General features: G+C 38.4%; 1 protein-coding gene across 6 annotated transcripts in view; it reads right to left on the reverse strand.

The window, feature by feature from the left end:
- elmo1 (engulfment and cell motility 1 (ced-12 homolog, C. elegans)) overlaps positions 1–27304 on the reverse strand; it is a 93814-nt gene that overhangs the window by 22382 nt on the left and 44128 nt on the right. For 3 of the 6 annotated variants that reach the window (XM_016515010.1, XM_016515019.1, XM_016515041.1), the window contains 11 exons: positions 25574–25609; positions 23294–23393; positions 22562–22713; positions 21154–21232; positions 20102–20143; positions 19891–19941; positions 19415–19537; positions 18996–19124; positions 15991–16095; positions 12630–12738; positions 691–827 (listed from right to left, as the gene is read on the reverse strand). In XM_016515010.1, coding sequence (XP_016370496.1) covers positions 691–827; positions 12630–12738; positions 15991–16095; positions 18996–19124; positions 19415–19537; positions 19891–19941; positions 20102–20143; positions 21154–21232; positions 22562–22713; positions 23294–23393; positions 25574–25609 — 1063 coding nt within the window. The remainder of the gene's footprint in view (positions 1–690; positions 828–12629; positions 12739–15990; positions 16096–18995; positions 19125–19414; positions 19538–19890; positions 19942–20101; positions 20144–21153; positions 21233–22561; positions 22714–23293; positions 23394–25573; positions 25610–27304) is intronic. The other 3 variants (XM_016515028.1, XM_016515034.1, XM_016515050.1) reach the window with 3 other exon arrangements.

The following is a 27304-nucleotide window of genomic DNA, read 5'->3' on the forward strand; positions in this document are numbered from 1 at the left end:
ATAATTCGTAATTATGTCCCCACTGGATGCAACAAATGCCTTGTTTATAATGGGTTTTAATGTTTTTGAATCATTGCTCCGGCCTGCATCATCACAATGTGGTAAGGGGCGTAACATTTCCGTCTCACGCTTGAGGTATTCGGCCAATCACAATGCACTGGATAGCTGGCCAATCAGAGCACACCTCGCTTTTCAGACCGATGAGCTTTGTAAAAATCTACGCGTTTCAGAAAGACGGGGCATAGAGGAGAAACAATAATGTACAGTATGTGGAAAATAATGTGTTTTTTGAACCTTAAACCGCATAAACACATTTCATTACACCAAATACACCAAATAATGTTCTTTTTTAGCAACATCATATGACCCCTTTAAAACAGTGAAATTTTAATAAAAATATCAAATTTAAGTGCTGTGTTCAATAGCATACTAGATATCGCTATGGTACCGAAACTGGTATCAAATTTGACTGATACTGGTATCGACGGCTGAAATTTTGGTATCATGACAACCCTAGCATCGGCCAGTCAAAATCCATATTGGTTGACCAGAAAGATTTGAGGGGAAGATGAGAGAATGAAACAGAACACTCAGGAGAAATAGAACGAGCAAAGAAAAAATAAGGAAAAGGATGACGGATGTAGAATTAGACCAAGGTGCAGGGTCACAATCAAAAGGGTTACGGCTCACCTTATTAAAGTCTTCAGAAGTGGCTCTCATCTCTTTCCATGTTTTGTTGAGAAGCTGGATACAGATGCAAAAGAACTCCTCAAACGAGCGGTCGTGGGTGAAAAACATGGGGTGGAAGTCATGACAGTTTTCGCTGGCTGTGAACAAACAAATGAGACAAAGTGAGTGTTTATATTGTCAAATGTTGCACCCCAATCCACCTGAAGAAAGTTGATTTATCAGGTAAAGCAGCAATATCCATATCTCATGACAAAACTACACCCTATTATTAATGTTGATCAGCACTGAAGTCTCCAGAGAAATTCTGGCTCTCCAACAGGGACTTTGAGCATGAACTTTTAAGGAGGCTCAAATGTCTGCTTTCTTTGCCAGCTTCAGCCCTCAGGTGGGCTTCTCATGCATAGACACATCAGATATGGCTGGGAACGAATGGTGCTACCTCACGATGCATCTCTCTGAAAGAGCCTCTTGGCAGAGCAGACAATTATTCACAAGCAAGAGAAGCACACGCTTGGCTCTCAGGACACCTACACATTTGAAGTGAATGTGAACAGTTGGTTAAAAATGGAATTTTTATAGCTGTGTTTTCTTTCAATTCAGTCCCCTGCCAGCCAGTCACTGGTCTTAATTCAGAAATTCAAGAAAAAAAAAATTCATCCCTTCTGACATTCTCAAGAACCTCTTCTTCTCCCCACAAAAAAAAATGACTAACATCATGCTGTACTAGTTTGTGTTAAATTAAACTTGTGACTACAGAGACTCTAGAGTCTTCATTTTGTGGTCTTGGTCTGGAGACCTCTTAAGATCACATAAATGTGGCCCTTCTCTGGATTTAATTACTTCTTCATTACATCTTGGTCTGGTCTGTGTTTGAAAATGGGCTGTTGTTGAAAGTCTGTCAGCCTAGTTTTTGCGGTGTGTCCTGCACACTAGTCAGACCACTGTTGATGGTGTTTGGATAATTGAGCATGTTCAGCTGTTCAGCTTAGTGAACCAGTGCTTGATAACAAAAACAAAAAAAAGACAAACGCCAGGACACAACTATCACTATGACAATGCCAATGCCATTAACAACTTGAAAGTATATTATGAACCCATCTATCTCGATCAAGATAGACATGAAAATGGTCAGCAAGTGATGCGTTGTTTACTTTTTTATCTGCAGTCCTAGATTTAATGATTTCTCTTTTTTTAAATGATGAATCCAGACTACTGCCATCTGCTGGTATGGAGAGTTCTTTTGTCTTTCAGGCATGTGCAGAAAGTACATGCTAGTTGACCACTGGCTGTAGTCTTTGAGGTGTGTTCAAGCACCCCGCACCATAGTTGGCTTTCTTTGCCACCAGTTTTTTTAATGTCAGCTTCCTGTCTAGGCCTTTATGGTGCTTTATATAACATTATCTAGTGCAATAAGTGGTAATGATAAATCCCTACTGACGTTTGTGCTGGCTACTGTATACAGGCCACCAGGGCACTATACAGACTTTATCAAAGAATTTGCTGATTTTCTAGTTTGCTGAGTTAGTGCTGGCTGCAGATAAAGTCTTAATTGTCCGCGATTTTAATATCCATGTAGATAATGAAAAATGCATTGGGATCAGCATTTATATACATTGTAAATTCTATTGGGGTTAGACAACACATGTCAGGGCCTACTCACTGACTATGTTTACATGGACATCAGTAATCTAATTATTTACCTTATTCTAAATAAGCCAATATTATGATTATGGTGTTTTGCAGTTATTTGTATGTGCATACAGACGATGGCGGTGTTGAAGCTCTTTTATTTGCCGTCAAACGGTTGAGCACTGCCGTGTGTGTATCCTGACGCAAAATGCGTTAAAAGTCCTACACGGCGGTAATAATTTGATTAAGATGTTTACATGTCTATACTGCACTTCAGTAATGCGACTAAAATGGGAATACTCCACATGTCTTAATTCGATTTCTATGTACTTTGAATATGACTTTAGCCGGATTAAGGTAATCAAAAATCATGGTTTACATGGTAGATTATTAATCAGATTATTGTCTTAATCGTGTTCAAATCGGATTATTGTTGTCCATGTAAACGTACTCATTGTCATAAGCCCCTTTCACAAACACAGTAATTCTAGTAAATTGCCGTAAAATTACCGGAACGACTTTACCGGTAAACACAAAAATGCGCTGTTCACACAGGCAAGGACATTCCATCTTTTTACCGGTAAAGCACCATACACACATCAATTTCAAAATACCGGTAAATTGACATGGAGGGGTATATGCGGTCAGTGTTTTTGTTGATGTTTTCACTTTTGTGTCAAATGTTCATATTCATGCAGCTGCTTTTGGACCAGAGACATCGTATTAGACGACTTTAGACATTTCTTTGACTTCCGTAAACAGCACAGAGTAAATGCATCATCTGCGTCAGAATGTTATGATTGGCCCAAAGTCTTACGTCAGCTGTTCAGTGTTCTAAACTCGTACGTGCTCATACCGGTAATCTCGTTCTGCGTTCACACAGAGCGCATTACCAGTATTTTTGAAAAGATCCTGTTCACACATGATCTCTTAATGGTAATTTACCGGTATTTACTAGAAAAGACTATATGTGTGAAAGGGGCTATAATCTTACTATAGATTTATTACAATCACATGGAATTGATGTCAATGGCATTGAAATTCTGATGATATCTCCGATCATTATCTAGTCTTGTGTATACTCCACATAGCTAAAGCTGCAAATTCAACTCCTTGTTACAAATATGGTAGAACCATCACTTCTACAACAAAGGTCTGCTTTCTAAATAATCTTCCTGATTAGTCTCAATTCCTCAGCATATGCTATATCTCAGAAAAACTTGATGGTGTAACAGAAACTATTGACTCTCTCTTTTCTAGCTGTTGCTCCTTTACGCTTAAAGAAGATTAAGGAAAACAGTCTGACACCGTGGTATAACAGGCACACTCGCGCCCTAAAGAGAGCAGCCCAGAAAATGCAGCGCAGCTGGAAGAAAACAAAACTAGAGGTATTTTGTATTGCATGGAGGGAAAGTACTTCTACATACAGAAAACCAGACGAGTTTTTGGTACTTTTCTGAGCAGTTCTGGAACTTCTCAACTTCCTTTTCCCCTACAGTAAATTGCATTGTTGTATCCCTCATGTCTATGTCGCTTTGAATAAAATCGTCTGCTAAAATAATTCATGTAAATGGATCTGGGTCTCATTTTACAGTCAATAAATTCAACATTTCTCTTTTTAAATTCCTTAAAATAGTTCTTGGACCGACAGGTCTCAAGGGGTCTAGTCTTGGTCTGAGTCTTTAGGGCTATGATACTGGCCTGGGACTTGGAGGTCTGGTCTTGACTCCTACTAGCCTTTCACTATGCTTACGAGTACATCAAATGTTATATAACAGCTAGAGATATATAGAACATAGAGATTGCATATAGATGGATGAGTTGTTGGCTGATTACCCCCATATGAACGATAAGAGAGATACTTTCTCTTCATCTCGACTCTGAGAGCTCTGTGATGATCTATCGTGCGAGATTAGTGCTTTATATAAAAAAAACTTGAATCAAATCAGCATGGCTGCGTGGGAAATTAAAGTCTGGGAGAGCGCTATAAAAACTGAAGGTGCCATTATTGTGTTCATAAACAGCAGCAGTCAAGGTGAAAATGAAACTCACCCTTTCACCCTGAGGCCCTGTGGTGGCACGCACCTGTGTGTGTGTCAGCTACGCCGCTTTAATACAAACACTACTCGAGTGAAATGGTTGCTTTGAATGAGAACCACTGCTTGAGGTTCTCACTTAGGGGAATTGAAGCTTCAGAGTACCGTCAAAGCCCCTGCAGAGGGCCAGTAATTGCATTGGCTAGGTAGAAATTGAAACTTCACAGTATAATGAATGATGACTGACGGGGCAATGGGCCTTTCATTGAGTGTGACGTCATCTGACCGGTCAATCTTAGACTCAATCCACCAGACCAGCCAAGTCATAGGCCCTGGTCCTTTGAGATGGCTCCAACTGATTCATTGTAATAGTTTCCTTCTCCTTCAGAAGTCAGAGGAGTTCAAGGGTGTGCTGAATGGGAGGGCAGCACTATCAGCTCCCACCTGCTGAGGAATGAAATGTCAGTCTCACTTTGGCTCTCACCTAAGCCCTGAGCTCACAGGTTTGGACAGTATTAACAGTCTGACGTAACTCCATAACTCTAGCTGGCAGTCATGCTGAATGCAGAATCTCATTAAACCAGAATGTTCTATCGTATTGTAACTAAGCTGTCAACCCTTTACATTGCAACTAAATAACTCGCATATGCGACTAAATCTTCACCCTGGGCGACTATATAATGTCTAACATTAGCCATTGGCTAATAAATTCTTAGATTTTACTCGCCTGTGTGCATGTTAGAGGATAATTACAAGTTTAGCATAGATATATTTTCACTCGCTGAACACTGAGTGCTTCAGAGTTTTGCTCTCCATCAAGCAATCTGTACTATTTCAATTCAGCTCAATGTATGCACGCGTACCTGTATTTGATGCACCGTAAACTTTAGTGTGAAGGCGCACGCCTCGCTATCACTTTGCTGATAGTGCTGTTTCTCACACATGCAAAGAGAGAGAGCGAGATACCACGCTGAATCGACGTGCTACATGTAAACGATATTCTTTGTTGTATTTTCCTGTCAAAACAACAGAGTTTATTTAGAATTATTCAGCTTTTAAGAACAAGCAGATATGCCGGTTTCTCCGGTAGTGGGCAGAACTAATGCGCGAACGGCAATCTCATTGGCTGGCGCTCACCTATTACCATCCCTGATTTGATTTCAGCAAATCAGTTCGAGCGAACGCTGACACCGTGATTAATATTCATGAACCCAGCAGCTCATTAATTCTTAGTGAGTTGTATATTGTTAGTATAGTAGTAGAATTAGTAGTAGTATTATCTTTTAATAATAATTACTATTATCTATTTTTTATTACAGAAACCCTGAATGACCAACAATATCTTTTGCATCACCACCAGTCCTAAGTTCAGTTAAAATGACAAACATGCATTCACACATGGTTACCAAGTTTTAGTTCTAATCACTAAAGTTCTATCATTAAATAGTGCTTAATTATCATGATATCATTATATAATGCTTGATTGTCTGATTAAGAAGCTAAGATTTAAGGAGCTGTGCCATTTTACAAAGATAAGCTGATATATATATATATATATATATATGTGTGTGTGTGTGTGTGTGTGTGTGTGTGTGTGTGTGTGTATATATCTTTTGCCAGTTGACATTTGGCTTAAAAAGTATGCATTAGCAAAAATGGCAGAATTCAGTCAAATTTTTCCAGGGATCCTGCATCTGCTGTGCAACAACCCTTGAGATGCACGGGAATGTTTGTGCAGCTATTTTAGACCTCCTTCTATCCATTATGTCCACATTCACAAGTACAATTACATCATATACCTTAATTACATAATTTTAGTCAGTTTCCCATGACTGACACATAACTGAGGAGGCAGAGATATTATGTGCATGCTGTGTGTATTAACACAGGCTTTATGCCCTCCGGCTAACAACCACAGCACAGTGCAAAGCTGCAGTGTAAATAGCATACAATTCAACATGTCAGCCTCTTAGTTGGGCAGGCAGAAGGATTGTCAGAAATGCGTTAAAAACCTGTTGCAATTTTTACGCAACAGACGAGATCAGGCAGTGCCTGACCTTAAATCCATCAGCACAGTCAAGTCAGACCTCCCATACTCCCTCTACGAGCCCGCCGTGAATCAGCATCATACCAGTATTCAACGCAGAACAAGTTGATTCCTCTCATGGATTTTTTTAATAGAATTTTATGAAAACATCCTTCAACACTTGTTTTCAGTGCATAATAGGACTGCCAATCAATTGATTTTACAATTGACTTAAGAAGTCAACATAGTGTTACTTTTATTTAATTTCATTGAATATTATCACAGCAATCCACACAGGACGTGAGATGTTTTCAAGAGTCAACTTGTGGAAAATTAACTGCAACAAACTCTTCATGATAATGATTCAACTTCATTCACTCGTGGATTGTTTATAGAGAAATGATGTAATGGAGTGGCCATCTGCTGATCCCTCAAAGCAAATGACAAGCCACAAAGTGCAGAAGTGAATCATCCACGGCAGGCCAGCAAAGAGGACAAACCTTGTGGTTTGAACTGTCTTTCAGGCACTGCTGTCGAAGAAACATGCGGCCACTTCATACAAGTTGCATGAGGTAGACTGAACTATAAGCAGCTTGATGATTGAACAATGGTTCATCTTTGAGACTCGGAATCTCACAACTTGAGCTAGGAAGCCTTATCCTCTAGAGTACAGGCTTTGCAAAGACTTGTCTGGGTGGTCTTTAAAGAAGACAAGCAGTCTTCTCACATATACTACGAATCTCATCTGTGGGAAGGTCATGGGACTGTAACACTGACAGATGCATTTGCCACCCCTACGTCTCTCCAAATCTGACATGATCATGTCATTTCATGATGATCTGCCACAGATAATTATGGAAGACAAGAAGACAAACAGATGCATCTTAGGGGAGGAAAACAACAAACTAAACAAGCGAGTACAAGGCTGAAAGCCCCAAGGATGACATTCAAACATCACACAGAGAACAATGAGATGTCAAGGCGAGATGACAGCTGCGAGAGGTCATCTTCGAGGCAAGAACTGCGATGAAATGATGAATTTACAGTGATAGATGCCACCCTGGCTCTTCAATGCAGAAGGAACACTCGCCAAGACAGGGAGAATGATATAATCATTGCCACTGCCATGTGCAAAGTACACCCTGTGACATCTCCAGAGGAAAATTAAGTCGAAAAACCTGGAAAGCCATTTTACAACTGGTCTTAAAGGAGCAGTGCATCCAAAAAAAAAAAACCTGGAAAAAGTTCCAGTGACCCTGGACCACAAAACCAGTCATAAGGGTAAATTTTTCGAAATTGAGATTTATACATCATCTGAAAGCTGAATAAATAAGCTTTCCATTGATGTATGGTTTGTTAGGATAGGATAATATTTGGCAGAGATCATTTACAAAATATCTTCATGGAACATGATCTTTACTTAATATCCTAATGATTTTTGGCATAAAAGAAAAATCAATAATTTTGACCCATACAATGTATTTTTGGCTATTGCTACAAATATACTCCAGCGACTTAAGACTGATTTTGTGGTCCAGGGTCACATATGACTTATTATCATATGACTTTTCTGAAGACTTGGAATTCACTTTTAAGATATTAAGGTGCTTCTAAAGTTTAGGTAATTACATGAAAAAAAGTGCATTCTTCAAAACTTTGTGTATATATATATTACACAAAAGAAGATATTTTGAAGATATGTATGTTTTGTTTTTGTCCATACAATTAAAATAAATATGGCCTAATGTTTTTTTCTTTCTGAAATGGCCCAATGTTTTTTCTTTCATTGTTCCAATAACTTTATGGTTTGGAAAAACGCAATGGTGGTGAAAAAAATTAATGATATAACTTAATTTTTGGGTAAACTTATCTCTTTAAGTTAATTTCAACCAAGTTAAGAAGCTAAAGAAAAGTTTCATGATCCCTTCCACATTAACATGTATTAAAATTTATATCAAATGTACATCCCAATGATATTCTAATGGCTTTGCAATGTAAACATCAAAACAGGTAGGCATGTAAACATCAAAGTTGGTATGGTACTGATATGCTGATATGTGTATTATAGGCCAGGCTTAAAATGCAGCCCACAATACAACAGGGCTTCTATGCCCCATCTATTCACATAGTGGTCCTCAGCCTCAAAATGGTTCAAGACCCCTTTTTAACCTGCTATTTTCAACTTAATCTATTCTCGACTTTAACTAGACAAAATACTATGTGAAAGTGGTTCTTTTGAACCTTTTTGAGCTGCTAATGGGACTTTATAATCTGAATCAGCCGCAGGGATCACTTCAAAGGCAGTGTAAATTTCCATTTAACTCAACTTGGCTCTCTAGCGTCCATGTAATTGCCCGCACAGTGTGTATTTTTGTCAGCATTTGTGCATTGTGCCATGAGTGGTCTTATTACCGAGTGCAGCTGAAGTGAAACTGAGGTACTTCAATAGTACAGCCTGTCAATACAGACACCCATATCTACTAACTTCTGTATAGAGGAGTAAAAGAGCTTCAGCGAGTACTGAAGCAGAAGATGTCCCTAGGAGAATATCTCCCACTAAACAAATACACTTCAGTGGTTAACAAGACATGTGGGAGCTCCATGTCAATACGCAGAAAGGAGCACTTTTTACTCATTGTATTTTTTTTCCCACTGCATTTCGGTAGCAACTAGACTAGAGCAAACAGAAGAGCGTTCTGGTTTCATCCACAGACTCAAAGTTGATCCCTCAGGCATTACACAGGCTCGCCCAGGCATGGCGCCATGTTCCCATCTTAAAAGTGTGCCATATCTCAGTAGGGAGCTCATGATGGAGCAGCAGGGATGTCAAAAACATCATCCAAGAGGTGTGAGATAATGTGGACAGTTACAGACAAGCCTATTCCTGATGCTGTTAACCCACAGTATTGTCTGCGTGGAGCTGAGGATCACTGATGCACATGAGTTTATTAATGAAATCAAACTCCATGGGACTTGAGGTGATCTGACTGTGACATGCTCACTGTGCTAGTTTCTTTTTTCACATGTGCTCACCATGATCATTTCAACTCTGTAGCTGGCCAAAAATAGACAGTACTGAGCCATCATTAATATGTAAGTTCAGTCATAAGGTGGAAACGCACCACTCTGTTCTCCCGGTAAAAGTGCAATAACACCATAAATCCATAAGCAAGGACATTTCTGCCTGTAGCCATTTTGATTCTCCTCATAAATATTAGATACGCCTTTTTAAAGACTGAAATAGGAAGCCATTGCATGGCGCCTGACCACCGCAGATTCCATTAAAGCTTTTGTAGGGAAAAACATGGACGGCTATAAAACTTTCATAGCTTCTCTGAGAGGAGGTGAAGCAGGGACACCTGGATTCCTGATAAATAATTCATGACTGCTGACGGAAGTAGCGGTCGAACAGAAACACTTGTGCCACAGCTAGATAAAACATATTTAAATGCGATGTGGGATATGCCATTAAAAATCTATCAATGGTAGGTGTGACAGGGCTTTTCCTGGATTGGGGAGCGCACAAGCTGGCACACGCACAGTCTGAGAGATCTCCAGGCCATGTCTATCTATTTGTAGAAGATAACAAATAAAGAGTATGGTGTATAGTGTGGCATACTGGTTAAATGCACCCCTTTAAGGTTCACAAACATTAAAACAAGCCATTCGACATCCTTCACACCCACGTCAACTCAAATATAGAATCTACCCTCACTAAGCTCCGTAAGTGCACTATAAATCACTTTGAACAAAAATACCTGCCAAATGGCAAAAAGGCTTTCAAACGCGCACACTTTACTTTTAAATGAGGAATTACTTTAAGCTTTCTCAGCAAGTTCATTTAATTAGGTTTCTGATGACAGGATGGTGGTGCAATCTCCACTGAGAATATACTTGCCGTTCAATAATGCCCAAAAGCTGTCAGTGAGGTTGTGCTAATAACTCTGCTAACTTGAATCAGAATCAGAATACCAAATGGAGTTTTTAAACAATAAAATGCTTTGCTGGCTGCTCATTACTCTCTCGATATTGTGCTTAATAAATGTGATGAATCACTCCAACTGTGCTACATTAAATGGTGCGTGACTCAATATAGCAACGGGTTTATAGTTCTTTGTGATTCCTCAGCACTCCAGAGTAGGATAGGAGAATCTTAGACAGGCCCACAAGGAAATGAGCCACCAAACTGAGGTAGAAATTACAGATCTGGAGGCAGAAACTCTTATCTAAATACTATATGACTAGAAGATTAACTTCTTTATAGTGAGTAGACTAGTAATGCACTGGACATGAATGATACCATAAACCATACAGCTTGAACCATAAAAATGGACAAAAAAAATCCAACAGGCTTACATTTATGGATTTATCCATGTGCAACCCAAATGCTGGTTGCACAAACATGGCCACTTTGTCTTTGTCTCAAGAAATAGTTACAACTTAAAAACTAGCTTGACCAACTAGCAGTTAGGCAAGGGGTAATCAGTCTTACATTTCAGATTCAAATTAGACCAATCTACCTTTGTGTATCTGACTTAAAGAAGTTATGAAGAAAAAAAAACTGACAACTAACTTTTTAAGACTAGTCTAAGCAGTTTATGCAACCGGCCACAGAATGTCATTGGAATGGCCTGTTTGACAGTATGCGACCACCTAGAACACCCTAGCAACCTCATAGTAATACCAAAGACTTTAGATATACCAAAGACGGTGCACTCCTATTACTTATGAATAGGAGAAAGTGTAATACGCAATATTGCTGAATAGTCCCGCCTTTTCAATAAAAGAGCCAATCGCGTCACTGCAGCTGCCGTTTGAAGCCCCGGTTGCTATAGAAACAGTCAGCATTCTGCACTAGGACTGCGCATGTGCATTGGCTGGTCTGTCCTGAAAAAAAGCTTCTTTTTTTTACGCTACTGGAGCATAAGAGACAATATTCATGAGGCAGTTGTTGTCAGATTTCATTGGTGATTCAAATATGAAATTTAATCGTAAGATTGGTGAAAAGTTTTGGAGAATTTGATGTTTCTCCATTCAGAAAGATAGGAGCTGCACTTGCATGCCCGAGAGGCGTTTCAAAGATGGCCACCGCGTGACATGACTTGTCTTAAAGGGACTTTGGTAATACGTTAAAAACACTCAGAACATCTTGGCAACTATAGCAACAGCTTAGAAACCGCCATAGATGTATATACATAGAAGCCTCATTAGCGGCTGTTTCTGTAAGTCCGCCATATTGGAACGATCAAAACTGATCCGTGAACAATCAAGAGGAAGTTGACTGTGTGTCTGCAACCATAGTTATATGCATATATCAACACCTTCAGCAGATGATTTTGCAAAACTAACACAATACAACAAAATGAATCCGTTTGCTGACACTATTTAAAACGTTAAACCATAGTTTAAAAAACATGTACCTAAAACATATTAAAACACAAACCAACACATTCTCACCTGTGAAAGTTCATTCCATTTCTTCTGGAATTTAAATCGTGGTTTTTACAACCAGAGGCTGTGTAATGGTGTGGCATCTTGGAAATATCATTGATGTTTAATGTGAGTGACAACACGTTAACTATTCCAAGATGGCGAACGCATTGACGTGTCTAGAGCGCTCAAATAAGCAAATATCTACGTGCACATATCTATGGAAACCACCTACAACAAAGTTCTGCACTGGCAAACACCACTTACTTATAAATGTTTCTACTGTAACTCATTGGACATCCATGAGTCATTGTGCTTTCACAGTCACACATATAACACCTTACAGTGCCGCCCGTCGAGATCTATCCCATACCTCTCTGTCCTGCTTATCCATATATCATCTCTGTCTCTCTCTGCCACTTTCCATTACTCTTTCTCCTATGTGCAAGGTCGAAACAACCCAACCAAGCATCCTGCCTTGAATTTGAGTCAGACTAGTCTCAATCCTTATGCATTAACTCAAGTCAGACAACGTCGGTTGTTGCAGCCTCAACTTGAGACATAAAAGCAAGTCGTAAAAGCTCAGAGACTGCAGAGGTGGAAGAGGGCAAACATTAGACTCTTTACTTCATTAATTTATGAACTCCTCTACAATTATAAAGTCTAATGTTGCCTTTTATCTTCACTGCTGGCAACTGTTCACTCTCAACATGTGTGGAAGAAAGACGAAAACAATTCTTGCAATAACGTAACTCAATGGAGACATCTCACAAGTCAATGGTAAATAAAAGATGAAGTTTTAAAATGATGACACTTACGAAGTTCTCCCACTTTGAGAATTTCACACAGCATCTTCGTCAGTTCAATACTACTGCGCCCAAATGGACATTCATGTTTATCCTCACGACTGCTGTTCTCCAGTACAATCTGTAATATACAGACAGAATTAAATGTGTTAACTAAATGTGTACATTTAATAGAATTAAATCTATTAAAGCAACATGCTTTGGAGAAAAAACTACTTTACATTAACTACTTTTAAATTTTGTGTAACCTGGTTACTACATGATTTTCCCCTATTTCAAAAAATATGCAATATTCTTTTAACTGTGCCACCCACGAAATAAACTTGGATTTTTCTACTTAATGGCAGAAAAAAGTAAATAACCACACTCTAATTTTACTAATTTTATTCATCAATTTTATTAATTTTTTTATTTACTCCCATTTAAGTTTGATCAAAAAATATTTAATTCATGGAAAATTCACATTTATCCATAACCACAAGGCTATTACCTACTGAGTAAAGGCTTAATTTAAGCTCAATTTGCAACCCCTGGTACTTACAATCTTGTAACTCATTCTTTCATAGTTATTCAAAATAACCAGCATGTAACCAGAGCTGTGCTTAATTCTGTATCCCACAATGCAATGTGCTCAACTTGATATTTAATATTTCATACTGTATCTGACAAAAGGACCACAAGTAATATCCATGTTTTTTGGGGACCTTTTCTTAAATCTTTAGTTAACAGCATGTTAACTAAAGATGTTAGTTATTGTTAGTTAGTTACAGCATGTTAAATTTGGCTGCCCTCCTTGTTTTGGGTCAGTTTTGCATGAATTTCATGATGGTATGTTGGTCAGAGTCATCACTGATGGTCTTGAGTCAGAGCCCTTTGAAGTCATTGTTGGTGTCAAACAAGGGTGTGTACTGGCTCCCATCATCTTAAATTTTTTCCTGGCAGCTGTGACATTGCTGTTTCGTGACGGCATCTCCGAAGGTAACGGTATCCAGTTTAAGTATCGCCTTCTTGATGGCAGCCTCTTTAACCCTCGTCGTCTGAGATCTCAGTCAAAAGTCACAACATCATCAGTGTTTGAACTCCAGTATGCGGATGATGCTGCTTTGGTTAGCCACAATGCACAATATCCTTGCCGCGCAGGGCTAATCGTTAATACCAAGAAAACAGAGGTCCTGTTAATACTCTCGTACGAGTCAGCTGTGTCCTGTCAACGTTTCTTCGTTCTCGGCTACAAAATCAATGAAGTTCATAAGAAATCTTATGAAATTCAACACTGAATTAAACAAGCCTCTTCCTCCTTTGGTCGCCTGATGCACGGGGTGTATCTAAATTGCAACTTGGCCTTGTCGATCAAGACCGGAGTGTACAAAGCAATCTGCCTGTCTGCTCTTTTGTATGGCTGTGAATCCTGGACCCCCTATCGCCACCATATCAAAGCACTAGAAGCCTTTCATACCCACTGCCTTCAAAACATGCTTGGCATCCGCTGGTGGCATCATGTCACTCATAACAAACTTCTGCACAAAGCCAACATCATCTCTTTGGAATATATCCTCTACCAGCGACAACTGCGCTGAGTCGGTCATGTTATTAGATTGTCCTCTGACTGGATGCCACTGCAGCGCACTGTGGGCTGCCAAAAAAATGTTATGTAGATCACGTGGAATTTATACTGAAGGCTTGTGGCATCCCAGCAATGTCCCTCGAAGGTCTGGCGGCTGACAGAGTCTCCTGGAAGACCACCTGTAAGACCGGTCTTGATGCCTGGGAAGTGGTCATGACCCAGGCGGCAGAGGAACGCCGACACCGCAGGCATGCTGCTGTACCTGTCACCCCAAAGGGTCCGAAGTGTCAACACTGTGGGCACATCTGCGGCTCAGAGTTTGGTCTCCGCAGTCATTTATGTGTCCACTCTAAGAATGATCAATAGCAATGTATCGTCCACGTCAGAATTGACGGACTTCCGAGAGAGAGAGAATAGCTTAATGTAAGCTAAATTTGTAAATCTTGTTACTCATTCTTTCATAGTTATTCAAATTTTTTTTAATTTTGATTATTTTATTTTATAGTTTATAATCATAGTCAAAATTATAGTCAAAATTTATTTTGTCTGCAAAACACAACAAACATTTTGAAGAATGTTGGTTTGGACCCCATTGATTTTAATTGGTACGGACAAAAACATTCTTCAAAAAATCTTCTTTTGTGTTTGGCAGAAGAAAGAAAGTGACTGGAATGACAGGTTTGGAATGACATAAGGGTGAGTAAACGATTTTCATTTTTAGATGAACAATCTCTTTAATTTTGATGGTTATTCACTGTTTATTGCTAGAAATAACAAAAATAACACCAAACAGGGTTGTAAGCTGCATTTCAGGTTAGAAGGGGTTGTTGTCCTGGACCCGGTGCTGAGGGGGCTAAAAAAAAAAACTGTCTTTACAGTGCTAAATGTAAGGGCACTGGAGTGTATGCTGAGAACTGAGTGTATTTTAGTGTTTATCAGGGTATCGCTTAAGAGCAGCGATGACCGAAGAGCCACAGAACGCAGCTGTGGAGGCCAGTGAAGTGGAATAGTACAGTTAAAGAGTTATGCGAGGACACAAGAAATGTCTTCAGTCAACACCACTTCACTTTCCTTACTGAGTCTATGAGCATGTATAGAGGGGTAGATGACACATTTTGGAGGAGAATAAGTGAAAAAGTTTTTTTTTTTTTAAGCAATAACAGCAGAGAAACCAGACACAAAATCAGATCTACCATTAAGTTCACTCTGCTCCAGCACTCTCACACTCTCACTCTCACCCTTTTAATGTAAAAGCATGACTTCAGCGGTGAGGTAACACTTGGCTTTAGAGGCGTTAATTGAGCACTAGTCAGACTAAAAATAAAACAGATTATAAATAAAAAGAATTTTCCCATTTCTACACCTACGTAATGTGAGCATGTCTTACCCTGATATAGGCATCCTGATGGTGCCTGGCGAAATACAGCATGTTGTCCAGAGCCAGCATCCGTTAAAGAGTTATGCGAGGACACAAGAAATGTCTTCAGTCAACACCACTTCACTTTCCTTACTGAGTCTATGAGCATGTATAGAGGGGTAGATGACACATTTTGGAGGAGAATAAGTGAAAAAGTTTTTTTTTTTTAAGCAATAACAGCAGAGAAACCAGACACAAAATCAGATCTACCATTAAGATTCACTCTCACACTCTCACTCTCACCCTTTTAATGTAAAAGCATGACTTCAGCGGTGAGGTAACACTTGGCTTTAGAGGCGTTAATTGAGCACTAGTCAGACTAAAAATAAAACAGATTATAAATAAAAAGAATTTTCCCATTTCTACACCTACGTAATGTGAGCATGTCTTACCCTGATATAGGCATCCTGATGGTGCCTGGCGAAATACAGCATGTTGTCCAGAGCCAGCATCCCAGGAGGAATCTGAGTGAAGTCAACCGCAGGATTCACGTGATTCTACACAAACACACAATAACACAAGCAGTGACTCCATGACTCGCATCGTAATCAGGGCAAGAGTCTCGTATGGCATTCTGAGTAGCTGAGTAGAAATAAAACAATTGTCAAATTGGTTCCATTGCACAAACTGCCGAAAGAGTCCGTGCTTCAGAAACAGGCCTGCATATCCCAGGTGGATGACAAAGACCCAGCAAGCTTTCTGCAAATGCTAGGACCGCGATATCTGCTCCCTCTACTCGACAGTCTACTTCAAACTAATCTGTGCTTTTCAGAAAATGTGAGATGGTTGCCTTTGAGGATGAGGGCTCTGTGGCTCTCTGACTGAATTTAGAGTTGCCAATTACACTGTGTTTGAAAGTTCTTGCCTTCGGATGGACCCTGGTGAGTCTGGGGCATTGAATAGAGGAACCACACCGAGTAAAAACATGGTTTATTTTGAGACAAAGAAACAAAGAGAGAGAAACAGAGCCAGAGGTTATATACGTACTTTGTACATTTGCAGTTTGGAATACATATACTGTGCAAAGGATGCCAGTTTTTGCATGCATGAAACAAAATAACCAGCATGTAACCAGAGCTGTGCTGAATTCTGTATCCCACAATGCAATGCGCTCAACTTGATCTTTAATTTTTCATACTGTAAGTGACGAAAGGACCACAAGTAATAATAAAGTTTTTTGGGGACCTCTTCTTAGATCTTTAGTTAACAGCATGTTAAATTAAACTAAATGAGTAGTTAATTCCAAAATCACCATTTACAGTCCTCAACTTTATGTTGTTCTGAACCCATATCACTTTATTTTTTCCCATGGAACACAAAAATAAATATTATGAACACTGCTGCTTTCTATACAATGACAGGGGATGTCAACATAAACTATTAACATAAACTATTGTTCAAAAGTGTAATACACAGTAACAGTAATACTGTAAAATATTACTACAATTTAAAATAACTGTATTCTATTTTAATGTTTTTTTTTAATGTAATTTAGTCCTGTAATGGGCGGCAAAGCTGAATTTTCAGCATCATTACTCCAGTCTTTATTGTCACATGATCCTTCAGAAATAATTTTAATAGGCTGATTTGGTGCTCAAGAAATATATATTGTTTTATTATCAATGTTGAAAACCCTATGGAAGCCCGTTTCCGCCACTGAATAAAAAAATAAAAGAGGTAATTGCGACTTTTTATCTCACAATTCTGACTTTTTTCTCAGAATTGCGTGATATAAACTCGCAATTGCGAGTTAAGAAGTCATAATTGAGAGATATAAACTCGCAATTCTGACTTTTTTTCTCGCAATTATGACTTTTTTTCTCAGAATTGTGAGATATAAACTCGCAATTGCGAGTTAGCTGCTTAATTAATATTTTTTTGCAGAAACTGCAATATTTCTTAATATTTCTGAAAAGAATTCAGAAATCTTCTGTAATATTAACATTTTACCGACCCTAATCTTTTGAGCAATAGTGTATATATAGTATATTATATAGAACATTCCATTCTGAACAGCGCCAGAGTCCACTGGCAGAGCACAGTACTTAAAAACATGTCTGTGGTGAGGGCACTGGAGACCAATTTCCCATCCATCAATGTGACAATGCCCTGAGAGAGTTGGAACACAGCCCTCATTAGCAACTCTGCTGTCTTAACACATGCTGCACTGCTCCCTAACAGCAAATCACAGGGACAAACAAACTCCACACTTCTCCTAAAACGCTGTGAAAATGGTGTCTTGACCCTCAGAGCTACCTGTCATTTGACATTAGTGGCATGGGAAAACGAGTATGTGTGTGTGTGTGTGTGTAATCTGAGGAGGTGTTAACACCGCAGGAGGAATTTAGGGAAGGTCTTATCTTCAGACAGCACACGGCACTGTGAAAGGGGTCTTAGTGAACCTCAGAAGCTCACAGGGGCTTAGGAGCACAAGACAACTGCAGTCTTGCCCCCTTCAGGCTACTGACCGCAATCCTCTTCTACTCCTCTTCACACCTGCCTCGGCCTCTACTTCCTCTTTCCTGCTGCTTTCATATTCTCAAGCTCTACTAATGTATAGCAGGCTCTTCTACAAATTCATTCATTCATTTCTTTATTATATAAATGTATATATTTATTTAAATGTATATTATTAATATTATTATACAAATATGTATTTTTAAAAATATATTTACATAAAATATTTTTTAGATTTTTTTTCAACCTTTTCATAATATTTGAAATACAGTGGGGTGCTAAAGACCACTAGTGAAAAGGCTTCTATTTTTATTTATTTATTTATTTTTTCATTTTGAATGATATTATCAGCATTACAATTTGAGTGAAAAGTTATACAGAAAACTAGCAAAAACTAAATAATAATAATAATACTAACAACACAATCATTTAAAAAAATTTTTATAACAAAATAACAATTAAATAGCATATATATTTAATTCATATTGCCCAGTACTTGATGTCACTGCTTGAACCCTGACTGACAATTTCACCTGAAAAAAATATAGTGTCAAAATACGACAGATTGACTGGCGACATCTCTGCCATCTGGGCATGTCTGACGAGGTGACCTGTTTTGATGTGCAAAGGAGAGCGTGCCGGATATTCTGTTAAAGTGAAATGTGTCAAACAAATTTGATCAAAGAGCTCTGAATATTCTGAACTCTGCTGAGCTTCAAGGGACTCAGACAATGCTTTGAACTACGCAATGATAGTGACATCATTTGGGATCAAACTTTTTTAGCTAAATAAATAAATGTCATAAACAATTTCGGGTCATTGTTCATGAATTTCCTCAAACAGCTATTTAATTGAGATTGTTATATATATAACATTTTTATTTGTTCCAGTCAATTTACAGCTAACAAAAATTATTACAATGTCTTGTATGAAAACTTACGATGAAGCCCAGCTTTTTGTAGTCTCTGGTGTACATGGACTTGCGCTTCTCAATGCTGCCGCTGTTGTTGGACTCACACTCAACGTCAAAAGCGATCCTGCGCAGCTCGAAGATGATGTCCCTCTGAGCCTATACAAACACAGGTATGAAACCTTATTATTACACAGCTTGATTCTGATCTCTCAATCACAACATTCTGCCATCAAATATAATTACATAATGGCTACTAAACAATAGCCCATTCCCCCAAGCAACTAATTTTCTACATCGCTACATAGTTCACATATCACACTTTCTGTCAAAATAATAAAATAATTAAACCAAAACAAATATTTAATGTCCATTCATTTATTTGCCAAGCAGCTGTATAATAAACAGGACTGAACTTTATCATTGAACAGTTATAGACAGAGGTTCACCTGGTCTTGAGGATCCATCTTTGTCATCATGCGGTCCTCCAAAAGGTTAAAGGTCAAAACTTGTAGCACATATAACTGGTGGGCCATTTCATCATTTATGGGTTTGTTACTCCTGATCACATTCTGACAAACAAGAGAGAAATAGAATTTTAGACAGACGGAGAACATTGCACTGCTGTGGAGATACAGTATTACTTTCCTTTTCTAAAACATCACTTTTGTTTTATATCCAGACCTGTGAAGTACTTTGATCTGCACTTTTTGTGTGAAAGAAACTATGCAAATAATAACAACCTCACTACTACTACTAACTAGTTTCCCAGGCCTTGAAGAAAATGATATTTTCTGATATTTGCTGCATCAATTACAGGAAAGCAATACCAGAGAGAGATGTTTATGTTCAGACTGGCAAACTGCCATACTACTCTGTAGTACATACTACTATTTTCGTAATATGTTGTATACTGTGCACTTACACTGAGGATGATTGAGCGCAGCTGCTTCTGTGCTAGAATGTGGGCCATCTCCTACAATCAAGCAAAACATTCAGTCACCTTAGTTCTCACACACTCATATACATACACACACATATTCAAAAACCTTTTCAAAAGGTATAGCTCTACAAACATATGAAACATCTCAGTCAAATCACCTACAGATGGTTCACCTCAACTAGAGAGCACTTACTGTAAGAGGACAATCAAGGATGCTCACATTGTCCTCATCAAACTACCATTATGAGCACAGCGAGGGGAAGAAATGATAAGAGAACGAGACAGAAAAAGAGAAGAGAAAAGAAGCAAGAGAAAGCAGAGGCATTTTGTTAGTGGCACAGAAATGAGAGGTCAGCAAAACAGACCTGGAGAAACTGTACATTGACATTTAGGATATGAGGCAGTTACACGAGCCCGCTTACTTAAAGCTGCTGTATAAACAATTTTTTAACCACACAATAAATTGTCCAACTACCTGAGAAACCACACGGCCCAATAAGAACACTTGGAGTCTCTGTCTGACTTGTTGTCTGTAATTCATTTTGCATGGTCAGGTTTTCTGACATATCTTTGGAGAGCGACATGTCTTCTGACATATCTTTCTGTTTTCTCTTGGTCAAATAGAAAACATATATGACCAACATGCAATCCCATTGCGATATTTGCGTGGATTCCTATTGAAATTACTGGATTTTGCCCACAAAAACTCACAGAGCAATGTAAATGTGAGTGCAAATTTAAGGATTGTATTGTTGTTCTACCCACTCCACTATCAAGAATAACAAGGCATTTAATATGGGTGGAGGATGAAAGGAAAAGGAAAAGTTGAAAAACTGCCACTTACAAACACATAAACAGACACTCACGCACATACAGGTAGAAAATAACAAAATAACGCCAAATTAAGTGACATATTTCCCTGATTTTTCACAAACAGAACTTCCTAACCAGGTTTTTAGGTTCAAATCTCAGCCAATCAGAACATGTTTGATGTTTAATGTGCAGCAATGTGGAGTAGGAATTTAAACCAATGAGATTTCAATTTGGGTGACTAAAATGACTCAAATGTTGTGTGATGCTATTGACAGTCACAGCTTGTTAGAACAAAAATTGAGATAAACATGGAAGTGATTCGCTTGACATTTTCTTACGTCTTGCCTGATGAAGACACTGTGTAATTATTTAGTCCAGACAACAACAAACAAATGGAAAAAAAGAGAAAATGGGTTTGCGTGTGTGCTGTACCTGTCTCTTCTCCTCAGGGGCTTTGAGGAACAACGCATTAATCACTGCGATGGTGTAAGTCTGAATGTCCTGATCTGTCCTGTTCCCAGAGAGGGAAAAAAAAAAAAGTACGAGTGGCAATTAAAGGTATAGTTCACCAAAAATTGTCATCGTTTACAACAAAAGCATACAGTAACTAAGGTTTGTTAAGCTCCAAAAGCTTGACACACAGAAGTACATATTCAAATGGGGCTGCATCGGCTATATGGTCCATTAATGTGTTGCTTTTTTGAAACTTTCAGATTTTGACAGTCACTAAATACTTTCATCATATTGAGAAAAGCAGCATGAACATTCTTAAAAATGTATTAAAAGTGCCCATATTATGCCATTTTGAATATTGCCTTTCATGCAGTGTGTAATGTAGCTGTATGTGAATGTAAACATACAACGTTGTAAAGCCAAAAGTGCACGATAAATAAAGCTACTGTCTCCCAAAAGAAAGAATCGACTCTGAACAGCCTAAACGAGTCATTAGTAATTCGAATCCCACTTCTGTGGCGCCTACACGTCACGGGGTGCATAATTCCCACCTATGTTCTACGTTGGCTAACAACTTGACCCCACTCACAAATACTGTAGCTTGTTCATGTGGTAAACATCATGTCGAGAAGACGCTGTGTCCTACACTGTGAAAGTAAATTTGTTTTATCTTCACTTCTGAAAGATAAGAGGCTGCAAAGAATCAGTGGTTAAAATTCCCAGCATTACAACCCCAATCTTTTTTTGTATTTTCGTCATTTTCTGACGACTGCTTCTCTAATCTCGGGGAGTTCAATGGGGATTCACAAAACGCTTGTTCTTGAAAGATGGCTCAGTACCCTGTTTATTTGGACCGGCTGGCTCGACTGAATCACAACCTGTAAGTTTGCTAAATAATAGATGTTTATATTTTCTATTGAGCCTTCAAAATACAGAACTATGGCAATGGGCGTATCGTTTCCAACACGCGCTGTACACGGTAGACCAATCACAACAGACTGGGCCATCTGACCAATCAGAGCAGAGTAGGCTCACGGAAATTAGGGATTTAGAGAGATTGAATCTTAGAACTGCTTCGAATGAATCGTTTGAGAATCGTTGGAAAATGAGGTGATATTAAACGCATATTTTGAAAAAAAACTAAAGCGTTTTCTGACCTTGCATGCATGTAAACCTATTCTAGGTGACTCCCAAAACAATATTAGGAACCTTAAAAATGGCATAATAGGGTCACTTTAAAGTTGTGTTCCACAAATAATAAAAAGCAATACAACTTTAAAATGCCATATGCACAAATAAATGAGATTTTTCATTTTTGGCTCAACTTTTCCTTTAAATAATCTCAATTTGATAACTACAATAGCAAAGAGCTATCAATTATCCATACCCTTGCAGATGAGGGATGAGCTGGCCAATGGTGATTTCTTGAGCCACCTTCTGGTAGAGATCTTGACTGTTGAGCACCATTGATTCCAGGATGGCTAGAGACCTCTGGAGTACAGCAGTGTCCATGGCAGATTTACACACATAACTGGCAATCTGAGGATGAAGTGACAGGTGCTTTGATTGGTTAAAAAGGATGCAAAGAAATCTGGATAATGCATGTTTAAAAGCTAGAGTGTTATCAAAATACAGCATGACGTTTTTAATATAATAGCCAGTTTTAATGATCTAACATTATATTCAGCTAGAGCCTCAACTCAGTCACAACCCTTTAACAACTGTATTTTATTATATGTAATTTATATGTTTATGTATTATTGTTTAGAATTTTATTGTTTTTCTCCCCCAGATTTTGGAAACAGGGACTGCAAAAAATGCATACCTCGTTTAAAATGGATATAAAACGTTTTTTTTCTATTTTTATAGACCATAAAAAATAAATGTCTTTTTAAAATAAATGAGTGCTGCAGGGATGACATAAAACTCAGAAACTAGCATTCAGCACTTCTGGTTCAATCGTCCCGAAGTCAGTGGGTTTTTAAATGGGTTTTTGGTTAAATGTCTGAAATAAGGTCTGTGGTCAACACAAGCATCTCAGCAGCAACCTATTTGGTACCCTAATCATGGAAACATCCATTGTCTGGAAAGACTTCCACTGATAGCCATGTGGACGCACCTTCTTGATAAAGGCCACAGAGAAGGTGTCCCAGGAGACAATGCCATGGTCCATGAGCTCCACGAAAGCCGTCAGTGTGAAGGAGAGCAGGTCACCAAAGCTAAAAAAGACAAGACAACAGCCACTAGCCACATCTCTACCGCTCACCTGCACTGAAAGAATAGCTAAGCCTCAGCTTTACAGAGCGAGATGAATCAAGTACTGGTGCAGCTGAAGAACAGGAGGACATGGAGTCAATCCAGCGGATGCTCCTGTCCTTCAGAAGAGCAGAGAATGCCAGAGAGTTTGACAGCAGGAGCAGCAGTGGAATTACAATGGCAGAAATGATCAGTGGTATCATGCAGCAGTTTGTTTGGGACAGTACAGTTATGATGACCGAACATACAACAAAATACGCTAGTCTTCAAAGGAATATTTAGGTTAAATACAACTCAAAGGGATAGTTCGCCCAAAAAGGAACATTGTGTGATAATTTACTCCCTCGTGTTGCTACAAACCTCTATGACTTTCTTTCTTTTGTGGAACAGTGTTAATAAATCAAGTCAAGCGAGTTTTATTGTCATTCCACTGTATGTAGAGACATACAAAGAAATGAAATGTTGTGACTCACAGGTGCTACAGATTTAAACACATACAAACCTACACATAGCGAACTATAAATATACTTTACCTAAATACTTTACATATACTTTGGTTTACACGTAGTGCAGTGGTACAGAATTGCAGAAATGCAATTTCAGCATTATTTATTTACTTTTAATTTATAGTATTTATTAATATTTTATTAATTTAACATTTACATTTATTAATACATTTTATTAATATACAGCTTTTTTTATATTTTTTTTTATTTTTGTGATTTGGGCATTTTTATTAGTTTCTAGTTGTTTTAAATATTTCTATACAGCTTTAATTTCACGTTTAGTTATAGTAATTTCAGTACTTATGTTATTTCACCATTTCCGAAGCAACATTTCTAATATCAAGTTTTTCTAATGTTTATATTTTATTTAAGCTTTCAATTAACAAAACGATTCTATTAGTTGTAGTTTTAGTTAACAATAAGAACACCAGTGGAACGGACAACTCTGTAAAATATCTCTTTTTATGTTCCACAAAAAAAGGTCATACGAGTTTGAAACGACATGGGAGTAAGTAAATGAAAAGTAAAATGACAGAATTAAATTTTCATTTTTGGATTAACTTCTATAAACAGCATCTGTACTGTAGCATGCCGTGATTGCACATAAAATTGCACTCAGATTGCACTCTGTATGTGCGACAGCTTTCTAGGTTCAGATTTTGGTTTTAAAATGAATAACACTACCCCCTATCGTCACAAATACCTCAGTTCATGCCTTTTCATTATTTCTCATCATTAAAATACAGGTGGAACTAAAAGTAAAATTTACAACATAGCAAAAAAACAGCTTTTGAGGGGGAAAAAAAACTTCAGGTCAAGAGGTCTGAAGTTACAAAAACATAAATACAAATAATACCATTTTAACTGTTACAGAACATAAAAGGCAGAGCCCTAGACATGAAACAGAAAAGACTTAATAAAGTTGCCTGCATTGAGCTTAGTGTTGAGTGTTTGAGGGCAGCAGGGAGTTAATACAGCGCAAGTTAGACCTCATAATAAAAATACATTAGTTTGAACAGCAATTCATAAATGTACCACTGGGAGCAGGAAGTATTTGCAGCTGGAATTGGGCAAAACCCTACAAATAATTACCATGGTGACATTGAGAGATGATGAAATCTTACAAAGGAATATTTAGTGTTGAGTAAATGAAATGTACATGAAATGTGACATGATATATGAGTTTAGCTGAGGTCACTTGTTGTTTATGACAACGAATCATTTTAGAGGGATCCTGAGCAACAGGACTTTAAGCAACAAGCAGTGTTTTGATAAAACTTTAAGAGGAATGGTGGGTGTTGCAATCATATGGAAATGTGAGCACATAACCTTGTCAATGAATGGAAGAAGAAAAAAAAAAGTTTACCAAAGGTTAGTGCAAAGCTCCCCCTAAAGCACCAATGTTGCCCAACATCACATGCAAAAGAAAGAAAGATGATTTGGTTACATGGAAATAACATCCAAATAAAACCATAAAATCATCAGAAAAATGGTAGTGACTGCAGCAATTGCCAAGTGTTCCCATCGCTTTGATTGGTTTTGAGCACTGAGGCCAGAGCCCGATCATGCAGAGACTCGGCCCGGAGATTAGAGGGTAAGTGACAGGGGGGTTATCCAGCTCGAGGGGAGGGGCTTACCAAGGCTTCATTATCTTCTGCAGTTTCTGATACCGTCTGAAAAGATTTAAAAACTTTGACGTCAGGGAGACAGAAACACATAGTCAGGGTCCAAATATTCCTTTATGAACCCATTATGACAATTACATTAGGAAAATCTGAGGAAAACCCATTGTTAAGGTTTAAAGCAAAAAACAGTATATCTTAAACATCCAGTGAGGCATGAGCTGAGAGAAAACATCAGCTGAACATAAAAAAAAAACCTTTCTTACAGACACAAAGCATGCAAAGCAGAACACTGGGAGAAGAAGACTGCAAACACACACATTGCCTTTACACGCATTTAATGCACGACATGTGCTTAACTCCCTGTGGTGGTTATGAGCAAGTGTGAAGGATTACCCAAAGTATCCATTACAAATCATTGTGTATTATATTGCATTTATTTACGACTCAAACTTGTTTTCTCTCATGGTCCTGTCAGCAGGGCTATAATACACAGATATGACTCAGCTTGTTTGGTCTTTAAAGCTGAGGCACATTGCCTGTTTGCTGTGTCATTTCTGACCCAGGACTTGCACTGTACTTTTAAAACCAAATTAATATCATAGGTTACATTTGTGACCATACACTCAGAAAAGAAAAAAAGGTGCAAAAGCTTTCACTGGGCCGGTACCTTTTCAAAAGCATGTACCATTTAAGTACCTTTAAGGTATTTATTTTTAAGGCAGTCTTGCCTTCACAAACATGGCGGACGCGTTGACGTATCGCAACAACGGCTCAAAGCGGCCAATGAGGCGTCTAGGTATTTATTATGTCTATGGTTAGAACGCTTGGTTGAGTGCATCAGACAAGACTACGAAGAAGAAGTGCTGCTGTAGCCTCAAGTTTTCGCAAGTTGTTATACATGCACCTGAATAATTATGTATGTAAATATGCATGTTACAATTATGAAAACGTTTTTATAATAAATTGCTGACAGTACAATACTGGACAATGATGTAATCTGCAGAATTTACACTTCAATTATGAGACTACAGTGTTTCCCATACATTGAGTGCGGGTGTTTTTATATCACTGTATTTCTGAAAGAAACCGACTGTCTTCAGAAAATTGAATGTCATTTTCATTTAATCTTGGATGTAATGTCTGATAAAGCAGTGTTTTTTTGAGCGGAGCGCTGCTTTGTGTACAGCCATTACTGGGGAAACCTTGATCTCTACCACTCCAACAGCGCCTCCTGCTGGCAGAGAATGAGTTTGCATATATATGCCGCCTGGGAAACACTGGACTATGGTATAAATAAATTTAACTGTATAACAGTTTCACTGCAATTCATGTTATAATGTTAGAATCAGGGCTTAATTTGTGCTGGAACAAGCCGTATCCTGATCCGGCACCTCCGAATTTGTCCGAAATCTGATCCGGCACCTCATTTGACAGATCCCCTCCTCACGCACCAGTGAAAGACGTTTGTGTTGACCTATAGCGTGCATATATTTCATTAAAAAAAACTTATATTATGAGCAGGCTTGCCTAGCATCTACATTTGAAACAACAAACTTGAGCACGCAAAGAGATGCGACGTGGCTGCTCTCACAAACCTGAATGCACGGATCCAATACTGATACCCATGCGTTTTCTTTCTCAGATGTTTACATTTAGTTAAGACAAAACCGACTGTGCTTACGAGGATAATCGCCAGGACGGCCATTTTGACGCCATTTTTTGTGTGTATTTGGCCGCGTAAGC

Source organism: Sinocyclocheilus rhinocerous, unplaced genomic scaffold (genome assembly GCF_001515625.1).
Source record: "Sinocyclocheilus rhinocerous isolate Xijiao unplaced genomic scaffold, SAMN03320098_v1.1 scaffold492, whole genome shotgun sequence".
NCBI classification, from domain to species: Eukaryota; Metazoa; Chordata; class Actinopteri; order Cypriniformes; family Cyprinidae; genus Sinocyclocheilus; species Sinocyclocheilus rhinocerous.